This window comes from Haliotis rufescens, unplaced genomic scaffold (genome assembly GCF_023055435.1).
Source record: "Haliotis rufescens isolate VD_foot unplaced genomic scaffold, xgHalRufe1.0.p SCAF_11, whole genome shotgun sequence".
Classification (NCBI taxonomy): domain Eukaryota; kingdom Metazoa; phylum Mollusca; class Gastropoda; order Lepetellida; family Haliotidae; genus Haliotis; species Haliotis rufescens.
In genome coordinates, this window is record NW_025963791.1 from 44,663,231 (window position 1) to 44,691,018 (window position 27,788).

General features: G+C 48.5%; 1 protein-coding gene across 3 annotated transcripts in view; it reads left to right on the forward strand.

The window, feature by feature from the left end:
- The window catches only part of LOC124122890 (protein phosphatase 1 regulatory subunit 7-like), a 51,405-nt gene that overhangs the window by 5,604 nt on the left and 18,013 nt on the right, over positions 1-27,788 (forward strand). For 2 of the 3 annotated variants that reach the window (XM_048392828.1, XM_048392830.1), the window contains exons 4-8: positions 13,517-13,588; positions 17,500-17,558; positions 20,484-20,536; positions 21,605-21,747; positions 24,079-24,237. In XM_048392828.1, coding sequence (XP_048248785.1) covers positions 13,517-13,588; positions 17,500-17,558; positions 20,484-20,536; positions 21,605-21,747; positions 24,079-24,237 — 486 coding nt within the window. The remainder of the gene's footprint in view (positions 1-13,516; positions 13,589-17,499; positions 17,559-20,483; positions 20,537-21,604; positions 21,748-24,078; positions 24,238-27,788) is intronic. The other variant, XM_048392829.1, reaches the window with a different exon arrangement.

The window sequence follows — 27,788 nt, forward strand, 5'->3', positions numbered from 1 at the left end:
CACACACCAGCAGTCAGACAGCAAACACCAGCAGTCAGACAGCAAACACCAGCAGTCAGGCAGCACACAGTCAGACAGCACACACCAGCAGTCAGGCAACACACACCAGCAGTCAGGCAGCACACACTAGCAGTCAGACAGCACACACCAGCAGTCAGGCAGCACACACCAGCAGTCAGACAGCACACACCAGCAGTCAGGGAGCACACACCAGCAGTCAGGCAGCACACACCAGCAGTCAGGCAGCACACAGTCAGGCAACACACACCAGCAGTCAGACAGCAAACACCAGCAGTCAGGCAGCACACAGTCAGACAGCACACACCAGCAGTCAGGCAGCACACACCAGCAGTCAGGCAGCACACACCAGCAGCCAGACAGCAAACACCAGCAGTCAGGCAGCACACAGTCAGACAGCACACACCAGCAGTCAGGCAACACACACCAGCAGTCAGGCAGCACACACCAGCAGTCAGACAGCACACACAAGCAGTCAGACAGCACACACCAGCAGTCAGACAGCACACACCAGCAGTCAGGCAGCACACACCAACAGTCAGACAGCACACACCAGCAGTCAGGCAGCACACACCAGCAGTCAGGCAGCACACACCAGCAGTCAGACAGCACACACCAGCAGTCAGGCAGCACACACCAACAGTCAGACAGCACAAACCAGCAGTCAGGCAGCACACACCAGCAGTCAGGCAGCACACACCAGCAGTCAGACAGCACACACCAGCAGTCAGACAGCACACACCAGCAGTCAGGCAACACACACCAGCAGTCAGGCAGCACACACCAGCAGTCAGACAGCACACACCAGCAGTCAGACAGCACACACCAGCAGTCAGGCAGCACACACCAGCAGTCAGACACCACACACCAGCAGTCAGACAGCACACACCAGCAGTCAGGCAACACACACCAGCAGTCAGGCAGCACACACCAGCAGTCAGACAGCACACACCAGCAGTCAGGCAGCACACACCAGCAGTCAGACAGCAAACACCAGCAGTCAGACAGCAAACACCAGCAGTCAGGCAGCACACAGTCAGACAGCACACACCAGCAGTCAGGCAACACACACCAGCAGTCAGGCAGCACACACTAGCAGTCAGACAGCACACACCAGCAGTCAGGCAGCACACACCAGCAGTCAGACAGCACACACCAGCAGTCAGGGAGCACACACCAGCAGTCAGGCAGCACACACCAGCAGTCAGGCAGCACACAGTCAGGCAACACACACCAGCAGTCAGACAGCAAACACCAGCAGTCAGGCAGCACACAGTCAGACAGCACACACCAGCAGTCAGGCAGCACACACCAGCAGTCAGGCAGCACACACCAGCAGCCAGACAGCAAACACCAGCAGTCAGGCAGCACACAGTCAGACAGCACACACCAGCAGTCAGGCAACACACACCAGCAGTCAGGCAGCACACACCAGCAGTCAGACAGCACACACCAGCAGTCAGGCAGCACACACCAGCAGTCAGACAGTACACACCAGCAGTCAGGCAGCACACACCAGCAGTCAGGCAGCACACACCAGCAGTCAGGCAGCACACACCAGCAGTCAGGCAGCACACACCAGCAGTCAGACAGCACACACCAGCAGTCAGGCAGCACACACCAGCAGTCAGGCAGCACACACCAGCAGTCAGGCAACACACACCAGCAGTCAGGCAGCACACAGTCAGGCAGCACACACCAGCAGTCAGACAGCACACACCAGCAGTCAGGCAGCACACGGTCAGGCAACACACACCAGCAGTCAGACAGCACACACCAGCAGTCAGACAGCACACACCAGCAGTCAAGCAGCACACAGTCAGGCAACACACACCAGCAGTCAGACAGCACACACCAGCAGTCAGGCAACACACACCAGCAGTCAGGCAGCACACAGTCAGACAGCACACACCAGCACTCAGGCAGCACACAGTCAGGCAACACACACCAGCAGTCAGACAGCACACACCAGCAGTCAGGCAACACACACCAGCAGTCAGGCAGCACACAGTCAGACAGCACACACCAGCAGTCAGGCAGCACACACCAGCAGTCAGGCAGCACACACCAACAGTCAGGCAGCACACAGTCAGGCAACACACACCAGCAGTCAGGCAGCAGTCAGGCAGCACACACCAGCAGTCAGACAGCACACACCAGCAGTCAGACAGCACACACCAGCAGTCAGACAGCACACACCAGCAGTCAGACAGCACACACCAGCAGTCAGGCAGCACACACCAGCAGTCAGGCAGCACACACCAGCAGTCAGGCAACACACACCAGCAGTCAGGCAGCAGGCAGGCAGCACACACCAGCAGTCAGACAGCACACACCAGCAGTCAGGCAGCACACACCAGCAGTCAGGCAGCACACAGTCAGGCAGCACACACCAGCAGTCAGACAGCACACACCAGCAGTCAGACAGCACACACCAGCAGTCAGGCAGCACACACCAGCAGTCAGGCAGCACACACCAGCAGTCAGACAGCAAACACCAGCAGTCAGGCAGCACACAGTCAGACAGCACACACCAGCAGTCAGGCAACACACACCAGCAGTCAGACAGCACACACCAGCAGTCAGGCAGCACCAACAGCAGTCAGGCAGCACACACCAGCAGTCAGGCAACACACACCAGCAGTCAGGCAGCACACAGTCAGACAGCACACACCATCAGTCAGGCAGCACACACCAACAGTCAGACAGCACAAACCAGCAGTCAGGCAGCACACACCAGCAGTCAGGCAGCACACACCAGCAGTCAAACAGCACACACCAGCAGTCAGACAGCACACACCAGCAGTCAGGCAACACACACCAGCAGTCAGACAGCAAACACCAGCAGTCAGGCAGCACACAGTCAGACAGCACACACCAGCAGTCAGGCAGCACACACCAGCAGTCAGGCAGCACACACCAGCAGCCAGACAGCAAACACCAGCAGTCAGGCAGCACACAGTCAGACAGCACACACCAGCAGTCAGGCAACACACACCAGCAGTCAGGCAGCACACACCAGCAGTCAGACAGCACACACCAGCAGTCAGGCAGCACACACCAGCAGTCAGACAGTACACACCAGCAGTCAGGCAGCACACACCAGCAGTCAGGCAGCACACACCAGCAGTCAGGCAGCACACACCAGCAGTCAGGCAGCACACACCAGCAGTCAGACAGCACACACCAGCAGTCAGGCAGCACACACCAGCAGTCAGGCAGCACACACCAGCAGTCAGGCAACACACACCAGCAGTCAGGCAGCACACAGTCAGGCAGCACACACCAGCAGTCAGACAGCACACACCAGCAGTCAGGCAGCACACGGTCAGGCAACACACACCAGCAGTCAGACAGCACACACCAGCAGTCAGACAGCACACACCAGCAGTCAAGCAGCACACAGTCAGGCAACACACACCAGCAGTCAGACAGCACACACCAGCAGTCAGGCAACACACACCAGCAGTCAGGCAGCACACAGTCAGACAGCACACACCAGCACTCAGGCAGCACACAGTCAGGCAACACACACCAGCAGTCAGACAGCACACACCAGCAGTCAGGCAACACACACCAGCAGTCAGGCAGCACACAGTCAGACAGCACACACCAGCAGTCAGGCAGCACACACCAGCAGTCAGGCAGCACACACCAACAGTCAGGCAGCACACAGTCAGGCAACACACACCAGCAGTCAGGCAGCAGTCAGGCAGCACACACCAGCAGTCAGACAGCACACACCAGCAGTCAGACAGCACACACCAGCAGTCAGACAGCACACACCAGCAGTCAGACAGCACACACCAGCAGTCAGGCAGCACACACCAGCAGTCAGGCAGCACACACCAGCAGTCAGGCAACACACACCAGCAGTCAGGCAGCAGGCAGGCAGCACACACCAGCAGTCAGACAGCACACACCAGCAGTCAGGCAGCACACACCAGCAGTCAGGCAGCACACAGTCAGGCAGCACACACCAGCAGTCAGACAGCACACACCAGCAGTCAGACAGCACACACCAGCAGTCAGGCAGCACACACCAGCAGTCAGGCAGCACACACCAGCAGTCAGACAGCAAACACCAGCAGTCAGGCAGCACACAGTCAGACAGCACACACCAGCAGTCAGGCAACACACACCAGCAGTCAGACAGCACACACCAGCAGTCAGGCAGCACCAACAGCAGTCAGGCAGCACACACCAGCAGTCAGGCAACACACACCAGCAGTCAGGCAGCACACAGTCAGACAGCACACACCAGCACTCAGGCAGCACACACCAACAGTCAGACAGCACAAACCAGCAGTCAGGCAGCACACACCAGCAGTCAGGCAGCACACACCAGCAGTCAGACAGCACACACCAGCAGTCAGACAGCACACACCAGCAGTCAGGCAACACACACCAGCAGTCAGGCAGCACACACCAGCAGTCAGACAGCACACACCAGCAGTCAGACAGCACACACCAGCAGTCAGGCAGCACACACCAGCAGTCAGACACCACACACCAGCAGTCAGACAGCACACACCAGCAGTCAGGCAACACACACCAGCAGTCAGGCAGCACACACCAGCAGTCAGACAGCACACACCAGCAGTCAGGCAGCACACACCAGCAGTCAGAGAGCAAACACCAGCAGTCAGACAGCAAACACCAGCAGTCAGGCAGCACACAGTCAGACAGCACACACCAGCAGTCAGGCAACACACACCAGCAGTCAGGCAGCACACACCAGCAGTCAGACAGCACACACCAGCAGTCAGGCAGCACACACCAGCAGTCAGACAGCACACACCAGCAGTCAGGGAGCACACACCAGCAGTCAGGCAGCACACACCAGCAGTCAGGCAGCACACAGTCAGGCAACACACACCAGCAGTCAGACAGCAAACACCAGCAGTCAGGCAGCACACAGTCAGACAGCACACACCAGCAGTCAGGCAGCACACACCAGCAGTCAGGCAGCACACACCAGCAGCCAGACAGGAAACACCAGCAGTCAGGCAGCACACAGTCAGACAGCACACACCAGCAGTCAGGCAACACACACCAGCAGTCAGGCAGCACACACCAGCAGTCAGACAGCACACACCAGCAGTCAGGCAACACACACCAGCAGTCAGACAGTACACACCAGCAGTCAGGCAGCACACACCAGCAGTCAGGCAGCACACACCAGCAGTCAGGCAGCACACGCCAGCAGTCAGGCAGCACACACCAGCAGTCAGACAGCACACACCAGCAGTCAGGCAGCACACACCAGCAGTCAGGCAGCACACACCAGCAGTCAGGCAACACACACCAGCAGTCAGGCAGCACACAGTCAGGCAGCACACACCAGCAGTCAGACAGCACACACCAGCAGTCAGGCAGCACACGGTCAGGCAACACACACCAGCAGTCAGACAGCACACACCAGCAGTCAGACAGCACACACCAGCAGTCAAGCAGCACACAGTCAGGCAACACACACCTGCAGTCAGACAGCACACACCAGCAGTCAGGCAACACACACCAGCAGTCAGGCAGCACACAGTCAGACAGCACACACCAGCACTCAGGCAGCACACAGTCAGGCAACACACACCAGCAGTCAGACAGCACACATCAGCAGTCAGGCAGCACACACCAGCAGTCAGGCAGCACACAGTCAGACAGCACACACCAGGAGTCAGGCAACACACACCAGCAGTCAGGCAGCACACACCAGCAGTCAGACAGCACACACCAGCAGTCAGGCAGCACACACCAGCAGTCAGACAGTACACACCAGCAGTCAGGCAGCACACACCAGCAGTCAGGCAGCACACACCAGCAGTCAGGCAGCACACACCAGCAGTCAGGCAGCACACACCAGCAGTCAGGCAGCACACACCAGCAGTCAGGCAGCACACACCAGCAGTCAGGCAGCACACACCAGCAGTCAGGCAACACACACCAGCAGTCAGGCAGCACACACCAGCAGTCAGGCAGCACACAGTCAGGCAGCACACACCAGCAGTCAGACAGCACACACCAGCAGTCAGGCAGCACACGGTCAGGCAACACACACCAGCAGTCAGACAGCACACACCAGCAGTCAGACAGCACACACCAGCAGTCAAGCAGCACACAGTCAGGCAACACACACCAGCAGTCAGACAGCACACACCAGCAGTCAGGCAACACACACCAGCAGTCAGGCAGCACACAGTCAGACAGCACACACCAGCACTCAGGCAGCACACAGTCAGGCAACACACACCAGCAGTCAGACAGCACACACCAGCAGTCAGGCAACACACACCAGCAGTCAGGCAGCACACAGTCAGACAGCACACACCAGCAGTCAGGCAGCACACACCAGCAGTCAGGCAGCACACACCAACAGTCAGGCAGCACACAGTCAGGCAACACACACCAGCAGTCAGGCAGCAGTCAGGCAGCACACACCAGCAGTCAGACAGCACACACCAGCAGTCAGACAGCACACACCAGCAGTCAGACAGCACACACCAGCAGTCAGACAGCACACACCAGCAGTCAGGCAGCACACACCAGCAGTCAGGCAGCACACACCAGCAGTCAGGCAACACACACCAGCAGTCAGGCAGCAGGCAGGCAGCACACACCAGCAGTCAGACAGCACACACCAGCAGTCAGGCAGCACACACCAGCAGTCAGGCAGCACACAGTCAGGCAGCACACACCAGCAGTCAGACAGCACACACCAGCAGTCAGACAGCACACACCAGCAGTCAGGCAGCACACACCAGCAGTCAGGCAGCACACACCAGCAGTCAGACAGCAAACACCAGCAGTCAGGCAGCACACAGTCAGACAGGACACACCAGCAGTCAGGCAACACACACCAGCAGTCAGACAGCACACACCAGCAGTCAGGCAGCACCAACAGCAGTCAGGCAGCACACACCAGCAGTCAGGCAACACACACCAGCAGTCAGGCAGCACACAGTCAGACAGCACACACCATCAGTCAGGCAGCACACACCAACAGTCAGACAGCACAAACCAGCAGTCAGGCAGCACACACCAGCAGTCAGGCAGCACACACCAGCAGTCAGACAGCACACACCAGCAGTCAGACAGCACACACCAGCAGTCAGGCAACACACACCAGCAGTCAGGCAGCACACACCAGCAGTCAGACAGCACACACCAGCAGTCAGGCAGCACACACCAGCAGTCAGGCAGCACACACCAGCAGTCAGACACCACACACCAGCAGTCAGACAGCACACACCAGCAGTCAGGCAACACACACCAGCAGTCAGGCAGCACACACCAGCAGTCAGACAGCACACACCAGCAGTCAGGCAGCACACACCAGCAGTCAGACAGCAAACACCAGCAGTCAGACAGCAAACACCAGCAGTCAGGCAGCACACAGTCAGACAGCACACACCAGCAGTCAGGCAACACACACCAGCAGTCAGGCAGCACACACCAGCAGTCAGACAGCACACACCAGCAGTCAGGCAGCACACACCAGCAGTCAGACAGCACACACCAGCAGTCAGGGAGCACACACCAGCAGTCAGGCAGCACACACCAGCAGTCAGGCAGCACACAGTCAGGCAACACACACCAGCAGTCAGACAGCAAACACCAGCAGTCAGGCAGCACACAGTCAGACAGCACACACCAGCAGTCAGGCAGCACACACCAGCAGTCAGGCAGCACACACCAGCAGCCAGACAGCAAACACCAGCAGTCAGGCAGCACACAGTCAGACAGCACACACCAGCAGTCAGGCAACACACACCAGCAGTCAGGCAGCACACACCAGCAGTCAGACAGCACACACCAGCAGTCAGGCAGCACACACCAGCAGTCAGACAGTACACACCAGCAGTCAGGCAGCACACACCAGCAGTCAGGCAGCACACACCAGCAGTCAGGCAGCACACGCCAGCAGTCAGGCAGCACACACCAGCAGTCAGACAGCACACACCAGCAGTCAGGCAGCACACACCAGCAGTCAGGCAGCACACACCAGCAGTCAGGCAACACACACCAGCAGTCAGGCAGCACACAGTCAGGCAGCACACACCAGCAGTCAGACAGCACACACCAGCAGTCAGGCAGCACACGGTCAGGCAACACACACCAGCAGTCAGACAGCACACACCAGCAGTCAGACAGCACACACCAGCAGTCAAGCAGCACACAGTCAGGCAACACACACCTGCAGTCAGACAGCACACACCAGCAGTCAGGCAACACACACCAGCAGTCAGGCAGCACACAGTCAGACAGCACACACCAGCACTCAGGCAGCACACAGTCAGGCAACACACACCAGCAGTCAGACAGCACACATCAGCAGTCAGGCAGCACACACCAGCAGTCAGGCAGCACACAGTCAGACAGCACACACCAGGAGTCAGGCAACACACACCAGCAGTCAGGCAGCACACACCAGCAGTCAGACAGCACACACCAGCAGTCAGGCAGCACACACCAGCAGTCAGACAGTACACACCAGCAGTCAGGCAGCACACACCAGCAGTCAGGCAGCACACACCAGCAGTCAGGCAGCACACACCAGCAGTCAGGCAGCACACACCAGCAGTCAGACAGCACACACCAGCAGTCAGGCAGCACACACCAGCAGTCAGGCAGCACACACCAGCAGTCAGGCAACACACACCAGCAGTCAGGCAGCACACAGTCAGGCAGCACACACCAGCAGTCAGACAGCACACACTAGCAGTCAGGCAGCACACGGTCAGGCAACACACACCAGCAGTCAGACAGCACACACCAGCAGTCAGACAGCACACACCAGCAGTCAAGCAGCACACAGTCAGGCAACACACACCAGCAGTCAGACAGCACACACCAGCAGTCAGGCAACACACACCAGCAGTCAGGCAGCACACAGTCAGACAGCACACACCAGAACTCAGGCAGCAGACAGTCAGGCAACACACACCAGCAGTCAGACAGCACACACCAGCAGTCAGGCATCACACACCAGCAGTCAGGCAGCACACACCAGCAGTCAGGCAGCACACACCAGCAGTCAGGCAGCACACACCAGCAGTCAGACAGCAAACACCAGCAGTCAGGCAGCACACAGTCAGACAGCACACACCAGCAGTCAGGCAACACACACCAGCAGTCAGATAGCACACACCAGCAGTCAGGCAGCACCAACAGCAGTCAGGCAGCACACACCAGCAGTCAGGCAACACACACCAGCAGTCAGGCAGCACACAGTCAGACAGCACACACCAGCAGTCAGGCAGCACACACCAGCAGTCAGGCAGCACACACCAGCAGTCAGGCAGCACACAGTCAGGCAACACACACCAGCAGTCAGACAGCACACACCAGCAGTCAGACAGCACACACCAGCAGTCAGGCAGCACACAGTCAGGCAACACACACCAGCAGTCAGACAGCACACACCAGCAGTCAGGCAACACACTAGCAGTCAGGCAGCACACAGTCAGACAGCACACACCAGCACTCAGGCAGCACACAGTGAGGCAACACACACCAGCAGTCAGACAGCACACATCAGCAGTCAGGCAGCACACACCAGCAGTCAGGCAGCACACAGTCAGACAGCACACACCAGGAGTCAGGCAACACACACCAGCAGTCAGGCAGCACACACCAGCAGTCAGACAGCACACACCAGCAGTCAGGCAGCACACACCAGCAGTCAGACAGTACACACCAGCAGTCAGGCAGCACACACCAGCAGTCAGGCAGCACACACCAGCAGTCAGGCAGCACACACCAGCAGTCAGGCAGCACACACCAGCAGTCAGACAGCACACACCAGCAGTCAGGCAGCACACACCAGCAGTCAGGCAGCACACACCAGCAGTCAGGCAACACACACCAGCAGTCAGGCAGCACACAGTCAGGCAGCACACACCAGCAGTCAGACAGCACACACTAGCAGTCAGGCAGCACACGGTCAGGCAACACACACCAGCAGTCAGACAGCACACACCAGCAGTCAGACAGCACACACCAGCAGTCAAGCAGCACACAGTCAGGCAACACACACCAGCAGTCAGACAGCACACACCAGCAGTCAGGCAACACACACCAGCAGTCAGGCAGCACACAGTCAGACAGCACACACCAGAACTCAGGCAGCAGACAGTCAGGCAACACACACCAGCAGTCAGACAGCACACACCAGCAGTCAGGCATCACACACCAGCAGTCAGGCAGCACACAGTCAGACAGCACACACCAGCAGTCAGGCAGCACACACCAGCAGTCAGGCAGCACACACCAACAGTCAGGCAGCACACAGTCAGGCAACACACACCAGCAGTCAGGCAGCAGTCAGGCAGCACACACCAGCAGTCAGACAGCACACACCAGCAGTCAGACAGCACACACCAGCAGTCAGACAGGACACACCAGCAGTCAGACAGCACACACCAGCAGTCAGGCAGCACACACCAGCAGTCAGGCAGCACACACCAGCAGTCAGGCAACACACACCAGCAGTCAGGCAGCAGGCAGGCAGCACACACCAGCAGTCAGACAGCACACACCAGCAGTCAGGCAGCACACACCAGCAGTCAGGCAGCACACAGTCAGGCAGCACACACCAGCAGTCAGACAGCACACACCAGCAGTCAGACAGCACACACCAGCAGTCAGGCAGCACACACCAGCAGTCAGGCAGCACACACCAGCAGTCAGACAGCAAACACCAGCAGTCAGGCAGCACACAGTCAGACAGCACACACCAGCAGTCACGCAACACACACCAGCAGTCAGATAGCACACACCAGCAGTCAGGCAGCACCAACAGCAGTCAGGCAGCACACACCAGCAGTCAGGCAACACACACCAGCAGTCAGGCAGCACACAGTCAGACAGCACACACCAGCAGTCAGGCAGCACACACCAGCAGTCAGGCAGCACACACCAGCAGTCAGGCAGCACACAGTCAGGCAACACACACCAGCAGTCAGACAGCACACACCAGCAGTCAGACAGCACACACCAGCAGTCAGGCAGCACACAGTCAGGCAACACACACCAGCAGTCAGACAGCACACACCAGCAGTCAGGCAACACACTAGCAGTCAGGCAGCACACAGTCAGACAGCACACACCAGCAGTCAGGCAGCTCACAGTCAGGCAACACACACCAGCAGTCAGACAGCACACATCAGCAGTCAGGCAGCACACACCAGCAGTCAGGCAGCACACAGTCAGACAGCACACACCAGCAGTCAGGCAGCACACACCAGCAGTCAGGCAGCACACACCAGCAGTCAGGCAGCACACAGTCAGGCAACACACACCAGCAGTCAGGCAGCAGTCAGGCAGCACGCACCCTTTACTGTTGCAAAGTGAAGACAAAGTATTCAAACTGGTGTGATGAATGTGATTTTACATTTGCATCAAGCATATACATGAACATTTATGAGATTTGGTATAATTGAAAAGAGTTTATATTTACCTAAGGTATCTAGGTTTTAGGCAGTGGTAGAATATATTCACAAACTTCATGATGTGGGACACATTGTAGCAGAACACTGAGCATGAGTTGTATCTTGTGTCGTGTGACATGTTTCTGAATTAGCAAACATTAGTGGTGGTGGTACAATTTGAGAATAATGAAAATGTGACCTTTGCAGAAGTCATGCATGATGTTAACATAATGTGTTCCATAGTTAACTCAGTACATACCCAGATGTCATGCATGATGTTAACATAATGTGTTCCATGTGTCACTCAGTACATACCCAGAGGTCATGCATGATGTTAACATAATGTGTTCCATGTGTCACTCAGTACATACCCAGAGGTCATGCATGATGTTAACATAATGTGTTCCATGTGTCACTCAGTACACACCCAGAGGTCATGCATGATGTTAACATAATGTGTTCCATGTGTCACTCAGTACATACCCAGATGTCATGCATGATGTTAACATGATGTGTTCCATGTGTCACTCAGTACATACCCAGATGTCATGCATGATGTTAACATAATGTGTTCCATGTGTCGCTCAGTACATACCCAGATGTCATGCATGATATTAACGTAATGTGTTCCATGTGTCACTCAGTACATACCCAGATGTCATGCATGATGTTAACATAATGTGTTCCATGTGTAACTCAGTACATACCCAGATGTCTTGCATGATGTTAACATAATGTGTTCCATGTGTCACTCAGTACATACCCAGAGGTCATGCATGATGTTAACATAATGTGTTCCATGTGTAACTCAGTACATACCCAGATGTCTTGCATGATGTTAACATAATGTGTTCCATGTGTCACTCAGTACATACCCAGATGTCATGCATGATGTTAACATTATGTGTTCCATGTGTCACTCAGTACATACCCAGATGTCATGCATGATGTTAACATTATGTGTTCCATGTGTCACTCAGTACATACCCAGAGGTCATGCATGATGTTAACATAATGTGTTCCATGTGTCACTCAGTACATACCCAGAGGTCATGCATGATGTTAACATAATGTGTTCCATGTGTCACTCAGTACATACCCAGATGTCATGCATGATGTTAACATAATGTGTTCCATGTGTCACTCAGTACATACCCAGAGGTCATGCATGATGTTAACATAATGTGTTCCATGTGTCACTCAGTACATACCCAGAGGTCATGCATGATGTTAACATAATGTGTTCCATGTGTCACTCAGTACATACCCAGATGTCATGCATGATGTTAACATAATGTGTTCCATGTGTCACTCAGTACATACCCAGAGGTCATGCATGATGTTAACATTATGTGTTCCATGTGTCACTCAGTACATACCCAGAGGTCATGCATGATGTTAACATAATGTGTTCCATGTGTCACTCAGTACATACCCAGATGTCATGCATGATGTTAACATAATGTGTTCCATGTGTCACTCAGTACATACCCAGAGGTCATGCATGATGTTAACATAATGTGTTCCATGTGTCACTCAGTACATACCCAGATGTCATGCATGATGTTAACATAATGTGTTCCATGTGTCACTCAGTACATACCCAGATGTCATGCATGATGTTAGAATAATGTGTTCCATGTGTCACTCAGTACATACCCAGATGTCATGCATGATGTTAACATAATGTGTTCCATGTGTCACTCAGTACATACCCAGAGGTCATGCATGATGTTAACATAATGTGTTCCATGTGTCACTCAGTACATACCCAGATGTCATGCATGATGTTAACATAATGTGTTCCATGTGTCACTCAGTACATACCCAGATGTCATGCATGATGTTAACATAATGTGCTCAATGTGTCACTCAGTACATACCCAGATGTCATGCATGATGTTAACATAATGTGTTCCATGGGTCACCAAGTGCAGGATGCGAAGTAACCCGGGAAGTTGGAAACATTCATCAGTATATACTGTTCATCCTACGTTCAGATGATGTTGTTTGTTGCATGGGTTTATCTGAAGGTTGTAAACACTTGTGTTGTATTTTCCTTTCAACAGTTTAGGAAAGTACGAGTTCTGGATTTGTCCTGCAATCACATCAGAAGAATAGATAATCTGGAGTTCAATCAAGTAGGTTCCTACTTTCTGTGTACATATGCGTGTGTCCTAGTGTCATATGTGTATACAGGCCATTATGATTGTCGTTTGATGCGACTAACGGGATCGGGTGGTCAGGCTCGCTGACTTGGTAGATGCATGTCATTGTATCGCAATTAAGTGGATCGATGCTTATGTTGCCAATCACATGATCGTCTGCTTCAGACTCGATTATTTACAGACGGATGTCATATTGATGGAATATTGTTGATTGTTGCGATAAACAACAAACAAACAAGTATACATGTAAGTGGCATTAAAGTGAGATATGTCCTGTGTATGCATGTCAGTGACATTAAGGTGAGATATGTTCTGTGTATACATGTAAGTGACATTAAGGTGAGATATGTTCTGTGTATGCATGTAAGTGACATTAAGGTGAGATATGTCCTGTGTATGCATGTAAGTGACATTAAGGTGAAATATGTCCTGTGTATACATGTAAGTGACATTAAGGTGAGATATGTCCTGTGTATGCATGTAAGTGACATTAAGGTGAGATATGTCCAGTGTATACATGTAAGTGACATTAAGGTGAGATATGTTCTGTGTATACATGTAAGTGACATTAAGGTGAGATATGTTCTGTGTATACATGTAAGTGACATTAAGGTGAGATATGTCCTGTGTATGCATGTAAGTGACATTAAGGTGAAATATGTCCTGTGTATACATGTAAGTGACATTAAGGTGAGATATGTCCTGTGTATACATGTAAGTGACATTAAGGTGAGATATGTCCTGTGTATGCATGTGAGTGACATTGAGGTGAAATATGTTCTGTGTATACATGTAAGTGACATTAAGGTGAGATATGTCCTGTGTATACATGTAAGTGACATTAAGGTGAAATATGTCCTGTGTATGCATGTGAGTGACATTGAGGTGAAATATGTTCTGTGTATGCATGTAAGTGACATTAAGGTGAGATATGTCCTGTGTATACATGTAAGTGACATTAAGGTGAAATATGTCCTGTGTATGCATGTAAGTGACATTAAGGTGAGATATGTCCTGTGTATGGATGTAAGTGACATTAAGGTGAGATATGTCCTGTGTATACATGTAAGTGACATTAAGGTGAGATATGTCCTGTGTATACATGTAAGTGGCATTAAGGTGAGATATGTCCTGTGTATGCATGTAAGTGACATTAAGGTGAGATATGTTCTGTGTATACATGTAAGTGACATTAAGGTGAAATATGTCCTGTGTATGCATATAAGTGACATTAAGGTGAGATATGTCCTGTGTATACATATAAGTGACATTAAGGTGAAATATGTCCTGTGTATGCATGTAAGTGACATTAAGGTGAGATATGTCCTGTGTATGGATGTAAGTGACATTAAGGTGAGATATGTCCTGTGTATACATGTAAGTGACATTAAGGTGAAATATGTCCTGTGTATGCATGTGAGTGACATTGAGGTGAAATATGTTCTGTGTATGCATGTAAGTGACATTAAGGTGAGATATGTCCTGTGTATACATATAAGTGACATTAAGGTGAAATATGTCCTGTGTATGCATGTAAGTGACATTAAGGTGAGATATGTCCTGTGTATGGATGTAAGTGACATTAAGGTGAGATATGTCCTGTGTATACATGTAAGTGACATTAAGGTGAAATATGTCCTGTGTATGCATGTGAGTGACATTGAGGTGAAATATGTTCTGTGTATGCATGTAAGTGACATTAAGGTGAGATATGTCCTGTGTATACATGTAAGTGACATTAAGGTGAAATATGTCCTGTGTATGCATGTAAGTGACATTAAGGTGAGATATGTCCTGTGTATGGATGTAAGTGACATTAAGGTGAGATATGTCCTGTGTATACATGTAAGTGACATTAAGGTGAGATATGTCCTGTGTATACATGTAAGTGGCATTAAGGTGAGATATGTCCTGTGTATGCATGTAAGTGACATTAAGGTGAGATATGTCCTGTGTATACATGTAAGTGACATTAAGGTGAAATATGTCCTGTGTATGCATATAAGTGACATTAAGGTGAGATATGTCCTGTGTATACATATAAGTGACATTAAGGTGAAATATGTCCTGTGTATGCATGTAAGTGACATTAAGGTGAGATATGTCCTGTGTATGGATGTAAGTGACATTAAGGTGAGATATGTCCTGTGTATACATGTAAGTGACATTAAGGTGAGATATGTCCTGTGTATACATGTAAGTGGCATTAAGGTGAGATATGTCCTGTGTATGCATGTAAGTGACATTAAGGTGAGATATGTTCTGTGTATACATGTAAGTGACATTAAGGTGAGATATGTCCTGTGTATACATGTAAGTGACATTAAGGTGAAATATGTCCTGTGTATGCATATAAGTGACATTAAGGTGAGATATGTCCTGTGTATGGATGTAAGTGACATTAAGGTGAGATATGTCCTGTGTATACATGTAAGTGACATTAAGGTGAAATATGTCCTGTGTATGCATGTAAGTGACATTAAGGTGAGATATGTCCTGTGTATGCATGTAAGTGACATTAAGGTGAGATATGTCCTGTGTATGGATGTAAGTGACATTAAGGTGAGATATGTCCTGTGTATACATGTAAGTGACATTAAGGTGAGATATGTCCTGTGTATACATGTAAGTGGCATTAAGGTGAGATATGTCCTGTGTATGCATGTAAGTGACATTAAGGTGAGATATGTTCTGTGTAAACATGTAAGTGACATTAAGGTGAGATATGTTCTGTGTATGCATGTAAGTGACATTAAGGTGAGATATGTCCTGTGTATGCATGTGAGTGACATTAAGGTGAGATATGTTCTGTGTATACATGTAAGTGGCATTAAGGTGAGATATGTCCTGTGTATACATGTAAGTGGCATTAAGGTGAGATATGTCCTGTGTATACATGTAAGTGGCATTAAGGTGAGATATGTCCTGTGTATGCATGTGAGTGACATTAAGGTGAGATATGTTCTGTGTATACATGTAAGTGACATTAAGGTGAGATATGTTCTGTGTATGCATGTAAGTGACATTAAGGTGAGATATGTTCTGTGTATACATGTAAGTGACATTAAGGTGAGATATGTTCTGTGTATACATGTAAGTGACATTAAGGTGAGATATGTTCTGTGTATGCATGTAAGTGACATTAAGGTGAGATATGTTCTGTGTATACATGTAAGTGACATTAAGGTGAGATATGTTCTGTGTATACATGTAAGTGACATTAAGGTGAAATGTGTCCTGTGTATGCATGTAAGTGACATTAAGGTGAAATATGTCCTGTGTATGCATATAAGTGACATTAAGGTGAGATATGTCCTGTGTATGGATGTAAGTGACATTAAGGTGAGATATGTTCTGTGTATGCATGTAAGTGTCATTAAGGTGAGATATGTTCTGTGTATGCATGTAAGTGACATTAAGGTGAAATATGTCCTGTGTATGGATGTAAGTGACATTAAGGTGAGATATGTTCTGTGTATACATGTAAGTGACATTAAGGTGAAATATGTCCTGTGTATGCATGTGAGTGACATTGAGGTGAAATATGTCCTGTGTATACATGTGAGTGACATTAAGGTGAGATATTTCTTCATGTCATGTGTGTAAACAGATATTAGCCACCTGTGTCCCATCTGTACCCCATCTTTACCCAAGTCATGACATACCTTGTATTCGTAGCGACATCTGCCTTCATGCATTGTTTTGGCACACATGGTGTTCTTAAATCTGAAAGTAAAGTTCTGTACACCTTCCCCTTTTTTCAAATTAGCCAAGATCTACAGATGACTCAGCTTTACAGATAACTCAACTTATTTCTACAGATAATTCAGCTTAGCTCTATGGATAGCTTAGCTGTACATAACATCTTTTGTTTCTCATTTCAGGATTTACGCGAGTTGAAACTTTATGGGAACCAGATTTCAGTTATAGAGAATCTCGACAAGTGAGTTGATGCATTAGATTCTATAAAGACACATATCCATGATGATGTAGGAATGTTCTGTGAACAGAGCATTTCAGTGTAGAGGAAAACTTGTCAAAAGCTGCAGTAAAATATCTGCCACCCTCAAGATTTTCACCACTTATTGGTAAGGGCAGTTTGTGTGTGTGGTGACTTAGTGTGTGTGTTTGGTCGGTTGGTGTGTGTTTGGTCAGTTAGTGTGTGTGTAGGGTCAGTTAGTGTGTGTGTGCGTAGGGTCAGTTAGTGTGTGTGTGTTTGGTCAATTTGTGTCTGTGTGATCAGCTAGTGTGTGTGTGTAGGGTCAGTTAGTGTGTGTGTAGGGTCAGTAAGTGTGTGAAGGGTCAGTTATATATTGTTTATTCACAATGCGAAAACCAGTTAAATTCAGTTAGTGTGTGTGTGTAGGGTCAGTTTGTGTGTGTGTGTAGGGTCAGCTAGTGTGTGGAGGGTCAGTTAGTGTGTGTGTAGGGTCACTTATTGTATGTATAGGGTCAGTTAGTGTGTGTGTGTGTGTGTAGGGTCAGTTAGTGTGTGTAGGGTCAGTTAGTATGTGTGTAGGGTCAGTTATTGTGTGTGTAGTGTCAGTGTGTGTGTGTTGGGTAGTGTGTAGGGTCAGTTAGTGTGTGTGTGTAGAGTCAGTTATTGTGTGTATAGGGTCAGTTAGTGTGTGTGTGTAGAGTCAGTTATTGTGTGTATAGGGTCAGTTAGTGTGTATGTGTAGGGTCAGTTAGTGTGTGTGCTGGGTCAGTTAGCGTTTGTGTACGGTCAGTTAGTGTGTGTGTGTAGGATCAGTTTGTGTGTGTGTTTGGTCGGTTAGTGTGTGTGTAGGGTCGGTTAATGTGTGTGTTTGGTCGGTTAGTGTGTGTGTAGGGTCGGTTAGTGTGTGTGTTTGGTCGGTTAGTGTGTGTTTGGTCGGTTAGTGTATGTGTAGGGTCAGTTAGTGTGTGTGCTGGGTCAGTTAGCGTTTGTGTACGGTCAGTTAGTGTGTGTGTAGGGTTGGTTAGTGTGTGTGTAGGGTCGGTTAGTGCGTGTGTAGGGTCGGTTAGTGTGTGTGTAGGGTCGGTTAGTGTGTGTGTAGGGTCGGTTAGTGTGTGTGTAGGGTCGGTTAGTGTGTGTGTTTGGTCGGTTAGTGTATGTGTAGGGTCAGTGAGTGTGTGTGCTGGGTCAGTTAGCGTTTGTGTAGGGTCAGTAAGTGTGTGTGTTTGGTAGGTTAGTGTGTGTGTAGGGTCGGTTAGTGTGTGTGTAGGGTCGGTTAGGGTGTGTGTTTGGTCGGTTAGTGTGTGTGTAGGGTCAGTTTGTGTGTGTGTATGTAGGGTCAGTTAGAGTGTGTGTGTAGGGTCAGTTAGTGTATGTGGTCAGTTAGGGTGTGTGTGTAGGATCAGTTTGTGTGTGTGTTTGGTCGGTTAGTGTGTGTGTAGGGTCGGTTAGGGTGTGTGTTTGGTCCGTTAGTTTGTGTGTAGGGTCAGTTTGTGTGTGTGTGTGTAGGGTCAGTTAGTGTGTGTGTATGTAGGGTCAGTTAGTGTATGTGGTCAGTTAGGGTGTGTGATCAGCTAGTGTTTGTGTGTGTAGGGTTAGTTTGTGTGTGTGTGTGTGTGTTTGGTAGGTTAGTGTGTGTGTGTAGAGTCAGTTTGTGTGTGTGTAGGGTCAGTTAGTGTGTGTGTGTAGGGTCAGTTTGTGTGTGTGTGTAGGGTCAGTTTGTGTGTGTGTTTGGACGGTCAGTGTGTTTGTGTTTAGAGTCAGTTTGTGTGTGTGTAGGGTCAGTTTGTGTGTGTGTGTAGGGTCAGTTTGTGTGTGTGATCAGCTAGTGTGTGTGTTTGGTCGGTTAGTGTGTGTTGGGGGTCAGTTTGTGTGTGTGTAGGGTCAGCTAGTTCGTGTGTAAGGTCAGTTAGTGTGTGGGTAGGGTCAGTAAGTGTGTGTGTTGGGTTAGCTAGTGCATGTGTAGCCTCAGTTTGTGTGTGTGTGTATGTGTAGGGTCAGTTAGTGTGTGTAGGGTCAGTTAGTGTGTGTAGGGTCAGTTAGTGTGTGTGTAGGGTCAGTTAGTGTGTGTGTCAGGTCAGTTAGTTTGTGTGTAGGGTCAGTTCGTGTGTGTCTAGGGTCAGATAGTGTGTGTGTAGGATCAGCTAGTTCGTGTGTAGGGTCAGTTAGTGTGTGTGTAGGGTCAGTTAGTGTGTGTGTAGGGTCATTAAGTGTGTGTGTAGGGTCAGTTAGTGTGTGTGTAAGGTCAGTTTGTGTGTGTGTAAGGTCAGTAAGTGTGTGTGTAGGGTCAGTTAGTATGTGTGTAGGGTCAGTTAGTGTGTGTGTAGGGTCAATAAGTGTGTGTGTAGGGTCAGCGTGTGTTGGGTCAGTTAGTGTGTGTGTAGGGTCAATAAGTGTGTGTGTAGGGTCAGTTAGTGTGCGTGTAAGGTCAGTTTGTGTGTGTGTAAGGTCAGTTAGTGTGTGTAGGGTCAGTTTGTGTGTGTGTAAGGTCAATTAGTGTGTGTGTAAGGTCAGTTTGTGTGTGTGTAAGGTCAGTTAGTGTGTGTGTATGGTCATTTAGTATGTGTTGGATCAGTTAGCATCTGTGTAGGTCAGTTGGTTGGTGTGTGTGTAAGGTCAGTTAGTGTGTGTGTGTGTGTGTGTGTAAGGTCAGTAAGTGTGTGTGTAGGGGCAATTAGTGTGTGTGTAGGGGCAATTAGTGTGTGTGTAAGGTCAGTAAATGTGTGTGTGTGTGTGTAGGGTCATTTAGTATGTGTAGGGTCAGTTAGCATGTGTGTAGGTCAGTTGGTGTGTGTGTAAGGTCAGTTAGTGTGTGTGTAGGGGCAATTAGTGTGTGTGTAGGGTGAGTGAGTGTGTAGGGTCAGTTGGTGTGTGTGGAGTGTGGGTTGGTGTGTGAGTAGGGTGTGTCTTACCGTGGTGTTTCTGTTACAGTCTCAAGGAGCTGTGTAGTCTGCAGCTGCAGCACAACAAGATCAGATCCATCGGTGAGTAGCTGCACTCCCCTTATCTCTGCACTGACCCAGTCAGCTGTTGTCTATGTGTGTGTGTGTCATGACACAGACCCAGTCAGCTGTAGTCTATGTTTGTGTGTGTCATGACACAGACCCAGTCAGCTGTAGTCTATGTTTGTGTGTGTCATGACACAGACCCAGTCAGCTGTAGTCTATGTTTGTGTGTGTCATGACACAGACCCAGTCAGCTGTAGTCTATGTGTGTGTGTCATGACACAGACCTAGTCAGCTGTAGTCTATGTTTGTGTGTCATGACACAGACCCAGTCAGCTGTAGTATTTGTGTGTGTGTGTCATGACACAGACCCAGTCAGCTGTAGTCTATGTTTGATAATTTTTGTATGACACTGACAAGTTATTTGGATGTTGTTTGGCATCACAACATTGACCAGGTTGCCTGTTCTATTTTGTTGATTTTGTTGATACCAAGGTCAACCTGGTGTGAGGTGAACCTAAGTAAAACAGGTCAACCTGGTGTAGGGTGAACACAAAGTGAAACAGGTCGTACTGGTGCGAGGTGAAATCAAGTGAAACAGGTTGACCTGGTGTGAAGTAAACTCAAGTCAAACAGGTCGACCTGATGAAGGATGAACTCAGGGACACAGGTCGACCTGATGTAGGGTGAACACAGGTGAAACAGTTCGACCTGGTGTTGGGTGAACTCAAAGTGAAACATATCAACCTGGTGTGCCCCTCTGTCAGGGACACATGATTCATTCCCCCCGTGAAGATCTGTGGTAGAATAGGTCTTCAGCAACCCATGCTTGATGTCAAAAGCGACTATCCTTGTCGTAAGAGGCGAGTATCGCGATCGAGTGGTCAGGCTTGTTGGCTTGGTTGTCGCATGTCATCGTATCCCAAATGCATGGATTGATGCTCATGATGTCAATCACTGGATAGTCTGGTCCAGACTCGATTATTTACAGACCGCCGTCATATAGCTGGTATAAACAACAAAAACATGATTCATTCAAAACCCTGGTCCACCTGGGACCTCCAGTTCACTGAATTGCGTCTAAGTGGCTAATGTTCTACATTCCAGGTCGAGGTTTGAGCTGCCTGAAGAAGCTACGGACATTGAGACTGGACAGCAACAACCTGCTACGCCTCGAGACAAGTGACCTCGTCGCTTGCGTCCAGATCACTGTGCTTGACCTCAGCTCCAATATGCTGGACAACCTGTCAGTAAGGATATTCTCAGTCTCAGACAGCAATCATCACCTCATCAGTGGAATAACTCCTTCTAATCAATGACTTCCTCATATCTCATTACTAATCTCAACCTGATGTGTTAGGAACTGGACAGTTTCTGCTGAATGAGCAGACCAGCAGCATGTCTCCCAGATACAGTCCCAGCATTCATCTATCTACCTGTACATCTTGCAGGCCTTTAACTACCTGTACATATTGCAGGCCTTGAACTACCTGTACATATTGCAGGCCTTGAACTACCTGTACATATTGCAGGCCTTGAACTACCTGTACATATTGCAGGCCTTGAACTACCTGTACATATTGCAGGCCTTGAACTACTGTACATATTGCAGGCCTTGAACTACTGTACATATTGCAGGCCTTGAACTACCTGTACATATTGCAGGCCTTTAACTACCTGTACATATTGCAGGCCTTGAACTACCTGTACATATTGCAGGCCTTGAACTACCTGTACATATTGCAGGCCTTGAGCTACCTGTACATATTGCAGGCCTTGAACTACTGTACATATTGCAGGCCTTGAACTACTGTACATATTGCAGGCCTTGAACTACCTGTACATATTGCAGGCCTTGAACTACCTGTACATATTGCAGGCCTTGAACTACCTGTACATATTGCAGGCCTTGAACTACCTGTACATATTGCAGGCCTTGAACTACTGTACATATTGCAGGCCTTGAACTACTGTACATATTGCAGGCCTTGAACTACTGTACATATTGCAGGCCTTGAACTACCTGTACATATTGCAGGCTTGAACTACCTGTACATATTGCAGGCCTTGAACTACCTGTACATATTGCAGGCCTTGAACTACTGTACATATTGCAGGCCTTGAACTACCTGTACATATTGCAGGCCTTGAACTACCTGTACATATTGCAGGCCTTGAACTACTGTACATATTGCAGGCCTTGAACTACCTGTACATATTGCAGGCCTTTAACTACCTGTACATATTGCAGGCCTTTAACTACCTGTACATATTGCAGGCCTTGAACTACTGTACATATTGCAGGCCTTGAACTACCTGTACATATTGCAGGCCTTGAACTACCTGTACATATTGCAGGCCTTGAACTACCTGTACATATTGCAGGCCTTGAACTACTGTACATATTGCAGGCCTTGAACTACCTGTACATATTGCAGGCCTTGAACTACCTGTACATATTGCAGGCCTTGAACTACCTGTACATATTGCAGGCCTTGAACTACTGTACATATTGCAGGCCTTGAACTACCTGTACATATTGCAGGCCTTGAACTACCTGTACATATTGCAGGCCTTGAACTACCTGTACATATTGCAGGCCTTGAACTACTGTACATATTGCAGGCCTTGAACTACCTGTACATATTGCAGGCCTTGAACTACCTGTACATATTGCAGGCCTTGAACTACCTGTACATATTGCAGGCCTTGAACTACCTGTACATATTGCAGGCCTTGAACTACTGTACATATTGCAGGCCTTGAACTACCTGTACATATTGCAGGCCTTGAACTACCTGTACATATTGCAGGCCTTCAACTACCTGTACATATTGCAGGCCTTGAACTACTGTACATATTGCAGGCCTTGAACTACCTGTACATATTGCAGGCCTTGAACTACCTGTACATATTGCAGGCCTTGAACTACTGTACATATTGCAGGCCTTGAACTACTGTACATATTGCAGGCCTTGAACTACTGTACATATTGCAGGCCTTGAACTACCTGTACATATTGCAGGCTTGAACTACCTGTACATATTGCAGGCCTTGAACTACCTGTACATATTGCAGGCCTTGAACTACTGTACATATTGCAGGCCTTGAACTACCTGTACATATTGCAGGCCTTGAACTACCTGTACATATTGCAGGCCTTGAACTACTGTACATATTGCAGGCCTTGAACTACTGTACATATTGCAGGCCTTGAACTACTGTACATATTGCAGGCCTTGAACTACCTGTACATATTGCAGGCCTTGAACTACCTGTACATATTGCAGGCCTTGAACTACTGTACATATTGCAGGCCTTGAACTACTGTACATATTACAGGCCTTGAACTACCTGTACATATTGCAGGCCTTGAACTACCTGTACATATTGCAGGCCTTGAACTACTGTACATATTACAGGCCTTGAACTACTGTACATATTGCAGGCCTTAAACTACCTGTACATATTGCAGGCCTTGAACTACCTGTACATATTGCAGGCCTTATATACCTGTACATATTGCAGGCCTTGAACTACCTGTACATATTGCAGGCTTTGAACTACTGTACATATTACAGGCCTTGAACTACCTGCCAAACCTGGAGGAGCTCACAGCCTCCAACAACCGGCTCCGGAAGGTGACAGAGATCCAGAGATGTAAGAAGCTTCAGGAGGTTGATCTCTCGGGAAACAGGATCTCTGATCTCAGTGGTCTTGCCGGTCTCCCTCACTTACAGGTGAGTTGGCAGGTGTGCTTGTTGTCAATAGAGTTAGCCACTCAGCATGGAGTACGCTACAGATGCAGTAAGGCACCATATAATCCACTTCCACCCAAATGTAATTCCTCTTCAAATCAAATTTCAAGTAGGTTTGCTTTCAGAAATTGCTTTATTGTACGAGGGGTGTTCATTAAAGATTTCCCCTTAACCACTTAGGGTTATCATATTTGTTTGAAATTTCACATGTGTCATGTGTCACATGTATCTATGGGTTATGTCTGAATTTGCAGCACCGAACTATTAATCTTACCACTTTTACAGGTGTTATGATCGAATAGGGTGTGACAATGGAGCCAGTAGAATACCGAGCAGTGATCAGGTTTTATATTTGAAAGGTCGCACACCAAAAGAAACTTTCGATGAAATGAAAGCAACTTATGGGGAAGATGCCCCATCATATGACGTTGTTAAACACTGGCATCGCCAGTTCAAGTGTGGTCGGACATCTGTGGAAACAGCTGCCATTCCTGGTCGCCCCCATTCAGCCATTGATGAGGACACTATCCATCAAGTGGAGACCGCCATTTTGGCAGACCGACGTATAACTGTTCGCCAGTTAGCACAAGAAGTCAAGATCAGTGTAGGGTCTGTGGAAAAAATCATCCATGACAATTTGAACATGCATAAGGTGTCTGCACGATGGATTCCCAGGTTGCTCACACCTTTCCAAAAGCAGGAACGAGTCAATTGCTCAAAGGATCTTTTGGACATGTGCCAAAAAAACAGGCAAACTTTTTTGACAGACTTATCACACAGGATGAAACATGGGTCCATCACTATGATCCTGAGACTAAAGTTCAGTTGATGCAATGGAAGCTTGTGGAGTCACCACCCCCAAAGAAGGCACGTGTCCAACCCTCTGCAGGCAAGGTCATGCTCACGGTGTTTTGGGACCAGCACAGAGTAGTGGTGATGGATTTCTTGGCAAAGGGTACCACAATTACAGGAGCTTATTATGCTTCACTGCTGCGGAAATTGCGGGACGCTATCAAGCTTAAGAGGCGTGGCATGCTGACCAAGGGTGTCCGTCCCCTGCAGGACAATGCTCCAGTACACAACTCTCATGTTGCCCAGACAGAAGCGCGGTCCTGTGGCTATGAAATCCTTCCACATCCTCCTTACTCTCCCGACCTTGCACCGTCTGACTTCCACCTCTTTCCAACCATGAAGTCATGTTTGAAGGGAAAACGTTTCACAGATGATGAAACACTGATTTCTGAAGTCAAGTCCTGGTTTGAGATGCAAAATGAGGGCTTTTACAAGCGAGATCACCATAGTTGCATTAAACGATGGGAGAAGTGTGTAACTCTTGGTGGTTCCTATGTGGAGAAAGACTAATACCTATGCCAAGTTTCATTCCACTAGGTCCATCAGAAGTGGGTCAGGGGAAATCTTTAATGAACACCCCTCGTACATCATGATATTTCAGTGTGTCGTGACTAATTGTGTAATTATATTTGTTTAGCAGTGCCTGATACTGAGTAAGGATGTTTGATTGTGATGTCATGGATGTGCAAGACATGGGATGATGATGTCATTGTTTTATTGTGATGACTTGGGTGTGCAAGGCATGGGATGATGATGTCAATGTTTTATTGTGATGACTTGGGTGTGCAAGGCATGGGATGATGATGTCATTGTTTTATTGTGATGACATTGGTGTGCAAGGCATGGGATGATGATGTCATTGTTTTATTGTGATGACATTGGTGTGCAAGGCATGGGATGATGATGTCATTGTTTTATTGTGATGACATTGGTGTGCAAGGCATGGGATGATGATGTCATTGTTTTATTGTGATGACATTGGTGTGCAAGGCATGGGATGATGATGTCATTGTTTTATTGTGATGACTTGGGTGTGCAAGGCATGGGATGATGATGTCATTGTTTTATTGTGATGACATTGGTGTGCAAGGCATGGGATGATGATGTCATTGTTTTATTGTGATGACATTGGTGTGCAAGGCATGGGATGATGATGTCATTGTTTTATTGTGATGACATTGGTGTGCAAGGCATGGGATGATGATGTCATTGTTTTATTGTGATGACATTGGTGTGCAAGGCATGGGATGATGATGTCATTGTTTTATTGTGATGACATTGGTGTGCAAGGCATGGGATGATGATGTCATTGTTTTATTGTGATGACTTGGGTGTGCAAGGCATGGGATGATTATGTCATTGTTTTATTGTGATGACATTGGTGTGCAAGGCATGGGATGATGATGTCATTGTTTTATTGTGATGACATTGGTGTGCAAGGCATGGGATGATGATGTCATTGTTTTATTGTGATGACATTGGTGTGCAAGGCATGGGATGATGATGTCATTGTTTTATTGTGATGACATTGGTGTGCAAGGCATGGGATGATGATGTCATTGTTTTATTGTGATGACATTGGTGTGCAAGGCATGGGATGATGATGTCATTGTTTTATTGTGATGACATTGGTGTGCAAGGCATGGGATGATGATGTCATTGTTTTATTGTGATGACATTGGTGTGCAAGGCATGGGATGATGATGTCATTGTTTTATTGTGATGACATTGGTGTGCAAGGCATGGGATGATGATGTCATTGTTTTATTGTGATGACATTGGTGTGCAAGGCATGGGATGATGATGTCATTGTTCCCTGTGTTGCTGTTGTATTGATCAAATTTCAAAAGGCGTTTCATGATTGAGGGCAATTATGTCCTTTGTACAACTTAACACACTCTGTTCTTGTGTTATCTCATTCACATTGATTGTCTTGTGATATTTCAGATATACAACATCTGACATTCTACCAAATATTTTCTCTGATTATGTATATATAAGAATAGAAAAGGTAGCCCGCGATTAGTGACAAACTCATGCCACATACAACACGCCATTTAAAAATGATATGCATGGTCCGATCTGTCATCCATGTGTCATGTGAGTCGCATCCATGAACACAGATGTGGAGAACACAGGGTTAAATAACAAATAGCAAAACATAAAGTGCCTCTCATTTTCTACATCTTTGATGAAAATATAGTAAACACGAGTGAAAATATCTCTTTTTCCCCATCACTGGATGAGAGGAACATGATGGTTCTCTCCACCAGTGGGCTATCCTGTTCATCCTATTTTCTTTGTGTAGTTGTCTTCCAGAAAATTAAATTATTTCATTACAAATATATAACCTTGAAACATAAATTCTCCCTACCTAACACACAGGGTTGGTTCACCTTGTATTTGTGACTTAAAAAGGAGTTTTGTGTTTGCAAGATCATAAAAAAATATGAACAAAAGTATAAAAAAATATTTAGGGTCACGACAATTTTTCATCATACATTTAGATATGATTATATGCAACTGTAACCAAAAACTGTTCTTGAAAACAAGGAGACCGCTGGTCAAGTTTCAAAAATAGTACTTTGTGAAACGAACAGTCTCAATTGACAAGTTAAACATTTTCGAGAGAATCACAAATGGCAAGAAGCGATATTAAGTCCATAAATGACCATCTCTCA